This window comes from Lampris incognitus, chromosome 3 (assembly GCF_029633865.1).
Source record: "Lampris incognitus isolate fLamInc1 chromosome 3, fLamInc1.hap2, whole genome shotgun sequence".
Lineage (NCBI taxonomy): Eukaryota > Metazoa > Chordata > Actinopteri > Lampriformes > Lampridae > Lampris > Lampris incognitus.
In genome coordinates, this window is record NC_079213.1 from 11,969,875 (window position 1) to 11,981,739 (window position 11,865).

An 11,865-nucleotide genomic window follows, 5' to 3' on the forward strand; every position below is an offset into this window, starting at 1 on the left:
AGGCTACGGATTGCTTCAGGCCGACTCCTTCTCCATCACAGCCGTCATGTGAAAAATCTTCTCCCGATGGGGAAAAACACAAACGCAACGCTACGTTTCAGGCTCTTTGTCTGAGAAGTTCATGTCTAGAAAGTGTATTTGAGGAGAGGCACACTAGTACTGGAAACCCCAGTCAGCTACACAGAGCGGTTAAAGTTGGATAGGGCCTTGACTCATGTGTCCCGTGTCTCTTTTTTTTTCTCCTCCAAATCAAACCAGAGAGAGAAATGAGAAGTGTAGTTGTAGCTTTTAGAAAGTGAGTACCAAATGTATTTTTTATCAGTGCTTTCAAGTGCATTTTCAGCTCCCACTCAATCAAATTAAGACGTGTTTTGCAGACAGGGGTGTTACATTTACAATGCAATCTATTAAAAAATAAAAAATAAAAAAAATCACTCACCCATTACCCTGACCACTCGCTCATCAATTTGCCTCCTCGCCGACTGGCTGAGTCAATCGCTGAGTCATTTTCTTGCACACTCACTCTCTCGCCTGTTGGCTAACTCAATCACTCACATCTCCGCTTGTCGGCATAAACACAAACGTGCACACATACACACATGGGCCGATACTGCCCCTTATTAGTAAATTGCGGCTACTATGTTCCTGTCATTTTCCCATTGATCGAAATCAATCACAACCTGACAATACAGTGATACACAATCAAGTTGGACCAGGGTACACACTCAAGAGTGGAAATTAAAATGCTGCTCCACATCTCTCTTGCTCTCTCTCTCTCTCATCAGCCCAAAACAGTCAGTTAGGCATGGCTGCTAAAACACAGATAGACGATGTACTCAGTCCATTCATTTACACTGCTCATAATCTCTGTGTGTGTGTGTGTGTGTGGTGTGCCTGTAAGTCTAGTATATGAAGGGTCAGTTTTGTATTCATACTAATCTTTGCTACTCCTGATCCATGCTCTTTAGGAATCATGTCTTAATGGCACGATAGATCACTCTGGATTAAATGGACTCAATGCAAATGCAGTCAAATGGAACAGATGGGATGTGGTTGCTTGCATGTATGTGTGTGTGTGTGTGTGTGTGTGTGTGTGTGTGTGTGTTGTGCGCGCGCGCGCAGCGCATTGCTCTGGTGAAAGCTATTCATACGACCTTGCTACTTGTGGCAAGCCAAGGACATTCAGCGCCATGGACAGCTCTGACATGAAAACATACAAACAGGCATATGAGAGGGCGCTCTAAAAACCACTATTTTCAAGTCATACTTTCAAATGAACCGTATGGAATAGTGATACACTGCTGTCGGCATTAATAATAAATCCCTTTCAAGTTCAGTTGGATGTAGTCTGTGCCAACAATTTGAAGGATACTGAAGCACAAAATAAACACGAATTCAGAGCTTATCAGTGCATTCGAGCGCCTTTGGAAGTTGCCGCTTATTCATTTATTGGGAAAACCATTATGAGTGAATTATAGGCTACCGCTAATCTTTGCTTGACCTCAAATTTGTTCCAAGCCAAACCTTCTCTTCCCGGTGTAATTACCTGCAGTCCACTGTCTCAGTGAGGAACACTGACGTCCTATTACTCCCCCATGACACACTGAACACAGGTATTTTTTAAAAGAGAAGATGCAAATAGTCACCGTTTTGTTCACGGTCACCGAACACCTTCAGAAGCTGCAGCTCCACTTGTTTCTGTTTTCAATGTCATTTTGCTTTCCTGAAACCAAAAGACACTGCCAACCCTTAAAAATTGCATGAACCCACTTTCCATTCTGAAGATTCTCGTTTACAGCATGAGAGGCTATGAAATGTTATCTCAAACACAGATGAAATGCCTATTAACGCCACAGAAGTGCTGAGTGATATGGAGAATATTATCATCATCACAATAATCATATGGGATTTACACGATATCAATGAACAGTATGACATCATCCCGTTGAACTGTTTTGGTAATGTAAAGTATAACGTCAAGCCAAAACTAGTTTTCAAATACCTCAAATATTTCAGACCTCGTTCTACGAGAATTTTAGCTAAGATTCTCATTATCATTAACTTGAACAAAATTGTTTATCTCGATATGACAATGTCTGAATTTCATCTCAATACAATATCAATGACTGTTGGGATATGCTCCAGCATCCCCGCAACCCTGAGAGCAGGATAAGCGGTTTGGATAATGGATGGATGGATGGACAATATCATTGAAAGATGGTAAAAAAAAAAAAAAGCCGATGCCATCTGCATTCTTTTCCAAGTTGTTCAAATGGAAATGTCCGCTCAGCCATTAGCAAAAAGAAATGATGCGGGATAGCCCTGATACCCGACCCTACCCTCCCTCAACCCCCCCACACACATACACAATACACACACATGCGCACACACACACACACACACACAGAGTTCACCAACAGTGTAAGTGTGAGCATGGAGTGACAGAAAAACTGCAGAGCTATGACTCATTACTGTGCATTCATTAGCCCATATTACATATATATAGTTGATATTCCACTCCTCATTAGTCGAGCACTCAACACCATTGACGGTTTTCGGAAAAAACGCTCTATATATATTTGTTTTTTGTTTTTTTTACACTCCTAACTCCTCTATTTCAGGTTAACCAAATAGTTAAATCAGATATGGCATCTTACTTCATAAACTCCAATGGCCTACCAAATACGGACAGTCTATGAGAATATCAGAAAATCAATATTTTGGTATGTATGTACAGTGCATCCGGAAAGTATTCACACCCCTTCACTTTCCCCACATTTTGTTATGTTACAGCCTTATTGCAAAATGGATTAAATTCCTTGTTTTCTCTCATCAATCGTCATACAATACCCCATAATGACAAAGTGAAAAAGGTTTTGTAGAAATTTTTGCAAATTTATTAAAAATAAAAAACTGAAATATTGCATGTACATAAGTAGTCACACCCTTTGCTATGACACTCAAAATTGAGCTCAGGTTCATCCTGTTTCCACTGATCATCCTTGAGATGTTTCTACATCTTGATTGGAGTCCACCTCTAGTAAATTCAATGGATTGGACATGATTTGGAAAGGCACACACCTGTCTATATAAGGTCCCACTGTTGACAGTGCATGTCAGAGAAGAAACCAAGCCATGAAGTCAAAGGAATTGTCTGTGGACCTCCGAGACAGGATTGTATCGAGGCACAGATCTGGAGAAGGGTACAAAAAAATTCTATGGCTTTGACAGTCTCGAAGAGCACAGTGGTCTCCATCATTCGTAAATGGAAGAAGTTTGGATCCACCAGGACTCTTCCTAGAGCTGGCCGCCCAGCCAAACTGAGCAATCGGGGGAGAAGGGCCTTGGTCAGGGAGGTGACCAGGAACCCGATGGTCACTCTGACAAAGCTCCAGCGTTCCTCTGTGGAGATGGGAGAACCTTCCAGAAGGACAACCATCTCTGCAGCACTCCACCAATCAGGCCTTTATGGTAGAGTGGCCAGACGGAAGCCTCTGCTCAGTAAAAGGCACATGACAGCCCGCTTGGAGTTTGCCAGAAAGCACCTAAAGGACTCTCAGACCATGAGAAACAAAATTCTCTGGTCTGATGAAACCACGATTGAACTCTTTGACCTCAATGCCAAACGTCACACCTGGAGGAAACCAGGCACCTCTCATCACCTTGCTAATACCATCCCTACAGTGAAGCATGGTGGTGGCAGCATCATGCTGTGGGGATGTTTTTCAGCGGCAAGAACTGGGAGACTAGTCAGGATCGAGGGAAAGATGAATGGAGCAAAGTACAGAGAGGTCCTTGATGAAAACCTGCTCCACAGCACTCAGGACCTCAGATTGGGGCGAAGGTTTACCTTTCAACACGACAATGACCCTGAGCACACAGCCAAGACAACGAAGGAGTGGCTTCGGGACAAGTCTGTGAATGTCCTTGAGTGGCCTAGCCAGAGCCCAGACTTGAACCCCATTGAACATCTCTGGAAAGACCTGAAAATAGCTGTGCAGCGACGCTCACCATCTAACCTTACAGAGCTCGAGAGGATCTGCAGAGAAGAATGGGAGAAATACCCCAAATATAGGTGTGCCAAGCTTGTAGCTTCATACCCAAAAAGACTTGAGGCTGAAATCGCTGCCAAGGGTGCCTCAACCAAGTACTGAGTAAAGGGTGTGACTACTTATGTACATGCAATATTTCTGTTTTTTATTTTTAATAAATTTGTAAAAATTTCTACAAAACCTTTTTTGCTTTATCATTTTGGGGTATTGCTTGTAGATTGATGAGAAAAAAAATGGAATTTAAGCCATTTTGGAATAAGGCTGTAACATAACAAAATGTGGGGAAAGTGAAGGGGTGTGAATACTTTCCGGATGCACTGTATGTATTATCTTGGGAGTATAATTACCAAATACCAATATTTGAAGCACAAGCCGCAGTCCAGATTCCCGTCTTCAATTGATTTAACAACTGGAACACCTGACTATTGGATAATCTGATAATATGGGAGAGGCTAACCTTTCAGATAATGAAACCTTCATTCTGGGAGGGGATGTCAAGCGAATGGAAGACCGGCCCACTTGTCAGTTCACTTGACCCGCTGAAGGAAACAGCCTACAAACAGTCACACCGTTGAAGCATCTGATATCGCCGTGTTGGTGTTGTTCCCACGACATCATAATTAATGTTGCTCCATGCAGGACCATCATTGTGTAACCATTGTAACTCTTCTTCAGTCTGCGTTGTGTTGTATGAGATAAGGACCGACACTCGCTTCAATTGCTGTGTGGACTTCTATTGCCTAGTCAACAAACATGGAAACCCACTGGTCAGTCACGTAGACCCAGCACAGCTCATGGGCAAAATCCTCTCATACTAATAAATAATAATGTATACATAAACAAAAATATGTACCTGGTCAATAAACATGGAAGCCCATTAGTCAGTCACGTAGCAATCTCGAAGCACAGCTTTACAGAAAAACAGCAAATGTTAGCTTAACCTACTAGCTAGTTGTATAACCAATTTAACACACTCAAGTCCAATGCAATTGCCGCTAGAATTTATATAACGAGAGGCCCGCCAACCAATAAGAATCCACAATACATATACAAAACTACATTTGATTGGTGGGGAATCAACAACGAAGTTAGCTTGTAACGGACCAATCACGTTGTTGTAATGTCTGCCTCGCGACACGGAGACAAGGACCGGAAAAATACCAAAGCTAACCTAGTATAACCTCAGCCTAACCCTAACCTTAACCTAACGCTTAACGTTCCCTAACCTTAACTGATAGCTAACCGTAGCCTATCACCTATCTTATCCGATAGCTAACCTTGACCGATAGCTAACCCACAAACGACACACTAAGCCCCGCCCCCCAGGTCGCAAAGGCACGACAGCGCAACGTGATTGGTCCGCTGCAATGACGGTCCTGGAGCAACGTTAATTATGACGTCGTAGGAACAACGCCAACACGACGATATCAGATACACCCTCCGCTGAAAGCCAAGGCGCTGGGCGAAATGATGTTGTTTCCGCACAATACAGCCGCTATTTATACAGAGATCACGCCGGAGCCTCACATGGCATAGCAGCTGCTCGATCTACTTTACCGTAAATGAAGTAAACAAGTCAACCAGACAGATCGTACAGAGGAGGAGAGAAAGGAAACGGTTCTCCGGGTAAAGCGTTATGTCACTGAGAGATTGCGTCTCGGTTCTGCTTGCTAAAACACTTCAGTAATGGCCATTGTTTCAGATCAGTCTTTCAGATAATGAAACGCTCGTCCTGGGAGGGGAAGTCAAGTGAACCAGAGAGCGTTCAACTCCTGTCTATTCAGCTGACCAGCACACGCACGCACGCACGCACACACACACACACACACACACACACACACACACACACACACACACACACACACAAACAGGCAGGCAGCTGAAAGCTCATAGGCATTTAGACGTTGGGTGATGACGTTGCTTCCATAGAAATTAGGGCTGAGCAATTAAAAAAAAACACCACCACTTAGATTTTTTGTCTGATGTGTATTGCAATATTAAAGAATAAATAACTGTAACATAATTTGACTTTCTATATGCAAGTTTTAACTTTCAAAGCTTAATTTGCAAAGAATTTATCGGGGTGATTTTAGAGGGGGGGGGGAAATAGAGCGGTTGTCTCAGAAGTAATTAAGTCAGAATTCGTCACGTGCGCTAGAACATGTTTCTTACAAAAAGAAAAAAAAACCAGACTCCGCTTTAATTTCATTCTCTGTCAAGCAGCAAGAGTTTTAGTCTGACATGACTGATGGGCTCAGTTAGCCTGCAACGTGAGTATTGCACTTGTGTAAGACATTGCGTTGTCCATCCTGAAACAATACCTTTTTCAGCCCTTATTCCTCCATGTTCTGTTCACTAATTAGTAATTGATGCCACTTTGACCCAGGCCATCTGTTATATAGAGTATTCAGCAATACAGTTGTAACATTTATTCAAAAACACCCATTATGCCTTATCTTTATCTCAGTTATTCGTAATATTAACAATAGGCATGGTTAATAGTTATTATTCAAAACGGGTCATTTTGACTCGAACAGAACAGGAGGATTTAATAGAAATCACGCCGGAGCCTTTGTACTACGTGCATGGGGTATGTGTGTGTGTGTGGGGGGGGGGGGGGGGGGGTTACTCACTCGGCTTTCCTGGCAAGTCCAACGGAGCGGCAGAGGGTGGCGGGGGTCTGCGGAACCAGGGACTTGCAGCAGGGGCTTCTCTTGCCCTCCTCGGCGGCGTCGGGGCTGGGCTGGCCGGTTTTGGGAGACTGCGGAGAGGTGGGAACCAGCTGCAGCTGCTGCGGATGATGGGAGGACTGTGCAGGCGGCGGAGTTGGGTGCTGATGCTGATGCTGAGGGTGGTGGGTCGACAGACCGGAGATCTGCTGTTGCTGCTGCTGCTGATGCTGCTGCTGCTGATGCTGCTGCTGATGCTGCTGCTGCTGCTGCGGTGGCGGCCGCGGCTGGCTCGCGTGTGCCGCGGCTTTGTTGCTCCCCGGGTGCTGGTGGAGGTGCACGGGCGGCTGGGGACCGGCGCCGCGGTGGGTCGGGTGGTGATGGGGGTGAGGGGGGTGGTGGACGTACTGATGGGGGTCCCGCAGCTGCCGGTTCTCCCCGATCAGGTCCTCCACCTTCCGCTCGAGCTCGTCGATGCGCTGGCGCTGCGTCTGGATTAAGCTCTGCTGGTTCTGCACGATGGTGGTGAGTTCCTTCAGATAGAGAACGGCTTTCATCGGATTATCCAACAGGCTCTCCATCGCTGGTTCAGTCTGAGCCGTCGGGGGTGTTGTTTCGGCCGCTTCTTGCGCCGCGTTAATATCTGGGACACGACTCTCGGTTGATGTCGGTGATGCAAATCGGGCCTCTGCAGCCTGCCAGAGATGCTCCGTCGGCGGTCTGGAGAGTCTGCGCTCGGAGGTTCCGGAAAGAGTCGTGTTTCTCTCTCTCTCTCTCTCTCTCTCTCTCTCTCTCTCTCTCTCTCTCTCTCTCTCTCTCTCTCTCTCTCTCTCTCTCTCTCTCTCTCTCTCTCTCTCCTCACTCTCTCCCTCTCTCTCTCTCTGTGAGAACGCGAGAAATGTTGCTGATGCAAAAGGATGAGCATCGGCGGAGTGAGGGGGCGGTCCGTAGTGAACGGATGATGTCGACACGCGAGGGAAACACTGGAGCGTGTTCGCCGAGTCGCACCGCTCCGCAAAAGCGGGTTAGCGGCAGCCTGGATCCATTCAGCTCGGTGGGGCGAGCACATCCCATCCGCCCAGCAGAAACAACCACGCATCCTGCAGGAGGCAGTCAGCCTGCTACAGGGGTTGGATCGTTTTCTTTCTTTTTCTTTTTGTCCCCCCCCCAAGACGTTGACCTTTGACCAACCACGGCGTAATTCGGTGAAAGGACAGTGGCCAAATAATGTACATTTCAGGATTAAAAACACAGTGACTATGAGTTTATTTTTTTTGTTTGGTAACTGCTGCTGGGGTGCATTGAATACACTTTAGTTAGACTTTCAGGAACCTTTCAGTTGTAGGGGTGTAGGTCGAACGACCCCCCCCCCATACTACACCCATGATTGACTGAATATATTGATCATGCAAATGATGCAAGTTGCATGGGTGAACTTCTTAAATGACACCGGTTGCACAGTTCTCACTTGTGTAAGCACCCCAGTGTGTGTTTTTATTGAATATATATGGGTTTTTTTTACTATGTGCAATATAAACTATAAAGAGACCGAAGCACGCTTCATATGCGGGTTAACTGGACAGTGTGGATTTATTGATCTCCGTGCAGCCCGTATGACTTCTCGGGCTTGGCTTTTAAACAATAGGAAGGAGCGCGTGCTTATTATAGTATTATTGTGCCATCCGCCCGTACGGCAGATTTAATTTACAGCCCTAAGTAATGAATATCCCTCCATTAATCCTAAATGATCTTCCTCTGCTCCACTTCCCCGCCCACCTTAGCAGGAGATAAAGCAGTTTACCGTGTCCTGACGAGCAAACCTACCGTTAAAACTACGTTTAATAGCCCCATTTCATCACAGTCAGAACATGGTAAAACGGGGTCTTACTCTGAGCTGATCTGTTCTCTCATAAATTACAACGGAAACTGTTTGCAGGGTCTCGCCGTGACTTGAGAATGAGAATTAAACCGGCCGAACTCGTCCTATTGTGAGGGTTGTTGGGCTTTTCGTCACATGTAAAGTTTTCTGTGCGTTGTGGGGTATCTCATTTTGGATGCTGCTCACTGCTCATGTTTGTTTGTTTTTCCGGGGCGCTTTCAAACTCATCATTAATCGTGAAATTGGTGGTCTGGTGATGAGCCCTGAGGAACAGGTTTTTCCATTTCCTTTGCAGATGCGCAAAAGTCCACACGGCAAACCTCCCTGCGCCCATTTAGCGACGGTGGGATGCATTTCAGCAGACTGGAGGAGGCAAAAGGAGCTCGCTCCAGCCTGCGACTCGGTTAGGGGAAATAAACAAGTCAGCCAGATAGATAGCGCACGAGGAGCAGGAGGAGGAGGAGGAAGGAGAGGAAATGGGTTTCGGGGAGGCTGAGATGGTCCCTTATGATACGGACTGAAGTGATAGCTCACGCTAAAACACTTTGAGTAATCTTAATTCAGATTTGAGTCCCCAATGCACCACACCAATGGATGGCATTTTGAGACACCCCCCCCCAGCCCCCACCCTCAACCCCAACACCCCATCAATAACCCCCCACCCCACCCCACCCCACCTCACCTCTCCATTCCGATTTGTCTACCTTATTACACAGAGTAGCAACCTGTCTCGCTCAAGGAAACCCCTTTAGGTTTGGAGCCCCCCCCCCCGGGACCGCTCCCGTCTATGACGTCCCGGGTCCTAAGTGTGCTATCGTTTCTGCACTTTATCAGCCGGTTGTCAAGTCAATTACTTTGTTCTTCTGTGTAATGGGCATAATTAATCAAGCTTGCGTTTGTTAGAAAAGCGCTTTGGACTGGCGAAATGACTCGGTATGCAAAACGGCTGTGCGCGTGTGCGCGCTTGCATGCATGTCTACCACCTTCTTCTGTCACTCAGTCTGCCGTCTTCAATACAACACACCATTACTTATTCATCATGTGTCACTTTGAAATCCAGTGGGTGCACACTTTCAGCCACAGCAAATTTCTGTCGGTTAGCGTCAAACGTGTAACGAGGCGGAGAACAGCCACCCGAACCAGGCTGGAACAAGCGAGGCAGCGATGACTCGTTCACAATTAGCTCTGCAACTCCTTTCTTTATCAAATAAATAAATAAATAAATAAATAAATAATAAAGAGAGTCTGGGAGTAGGTTTATTCATTGTTTTGCCCTCACAGAAGCAAGGAGAGGTCGACACTTTGGTAAAAACTGTAAATTACGACAGTGACACCCCCCCCCCCACCCGGGTAGTAAAAACCATATCCGGATTTACGGCAGTGCCTCGCAGAGCAGGAATGAGGCAAGGTAAACGGCCTCTCAGTGTAAAGTCATTTACGGCTGGTTTAGACAACTAATACATGGCACCAGGGGTAAACTGTCTTGGCGACGACAATGGATTGGGATTGTATAATATGGAACAAAACTGAAGTATTTACAATCATAAGATTTGTCTTTATATATGGTTAACAATCAACAAAGTTTAGTATGGGTTTACCTGTGTAGAATGTATGAATATTACAAATAAATGCAGCTTTTTTTTAAATGTTTAATCTTAGATGTGTTGCAACTGGAAAGAATGGTGTCTCAAGGCAGGGTAAGTATGGTGTAATCCTATGTCACTAAATGGTGGCAAAACACCTATGGAAAATACCGGCATCAAGAAGTACAGTATAGTACATGTTAACAACACTAAAGGGCACATATGAAAATACAATGAGGTAAATCAAAGAAGGTTGAATCAGTTCATCTGGATACAACGTTTATTGACGGACATGTTTCATCACTCAACTAAGTGACCTCTTCAGTCTGGATTTTCTTACCTGGATTATTGAGCATGCGTCAAGACATAACGGGATATAAATTCGGGGTGAATATATTTAGAACTAAGGAGATAATGGAGTATAAATTTGGGGTGATTCTATTCTGTAAAATCAAAAAGGTGTGGTCAAAGGTTAAGCCCCACAATAGGTGGGACGTCGCATAAAAGGTGCGTGCATCGGGAGGTCAGGCAGTTGCTCCATGGACCAGCTCGGTATATTGTTGTACCCATTGAGTACTACGAACAATAGACCTATTCACACCAGAATACTAAGTATTGGACATTAATTGATTGACTATTTGACTTTGATAGATTGTCTTTGAAGAACAGTGTGTTGAGAAGAAATTCTCCCACAATAAAACCACCTGAAGGTTTGCAGTTGGAGGGCACTGTTCATGCGAATCAGAAAGTTTAGACAGCAATTCATGCTATACTTGCCTGTCACTGGCACCCACGACAAGGCAGATGAACCTATGATCGCTCTTTTGCTTATGATTGTGCAGCCACAAGCCATCGATGTGTACAACACATTCATATTTGCATCAGAGGACGACAGGAACTGTTTTGATTTGGTGTTGCAGCGGTTTGATGCCCATTGTTCGCCAGAAAAGAATGAGACTTGTGAATGCTATGTGTTCGGTTGTCATGTGCAGCAGCAAGGGGAAAAGTTTGATGTGTTCCTAACGGATTTAAAATTGAAAGCGCAAATGTGGAATTTTGCTGATCTGACTACACCGATGATAAAGGATCAAATTGTTTTTGGAATAAACAACCAAAAAAACCAGAGAGCACTTGTTGAGTGAGGTTGAGCTCACTTTGGATGGTGCAATTCAGATATGTCAGGCAAGTGGATTAGCCCAATTTCAAATGAAAACATTCGGCACAAACACTTCAGCCGTCCTTGGATATGGACGGTGCCTCTGTTGACGTGGTAAATGACTAGCCAAGAGAGCATCCTGAGAACAGATCTTCAGCAGAGTGCAGTGAAAAGCTCTCTGGTTGCAGTAGATGTGGCACACATCACATCTACTGCAGGCTCAGCTCAGGCCTGACAGTGTCTGGCTTATGGCAAGGTATGTCTGAAATGCAAAGGGAAAAGTCATTTCGCAAGGATGTGTGTTGCAAAAGAAAAGACTGTGAGGCGCAACATTAACATTGTGGAAGAAGCTGATTGTTCTGAGCTTTTTGTTGGCACTGTGACAACTGAGTTGAATCCACCTACAGTTAATGCAATAGCAGGTGATGACTGGGTGGCATCTTTGCAAGTAAATGGTGCTCCTCTCTTCTCAAAACTGGACATGGGTGCCAAAGCCAATATAATTAACATTTTGGACCCACTACAG

At 45.1% G+C, this 11,865-nt stretch overlaps 1 protein-coding gene across 1 annotated transcript in view; it reads right to left on the reverse strand.

Annotated features, from left to right (window-relative positions):
• iqsec3a (IQ motif and Sec7 domain ArfGEF 3a) overlaps positions 1–7,302 on the reverse strand; it is a 171,371-nt gene extending 164,069 nt beyond the window's left edge. Inside the window, exon 1 of the mRNA XM_056277151.1 lies at positions 6,686–7,302. Within this exon, the coding sequence (XP_056133126.1) occupies positions 6,686–7,302 (617 nt within the window). The remainder of the gene's footprint in view (positions 1–6,685) is intronic.
• Positions 7,303–11,865: the final 4,563 nt, after the last annotated feature.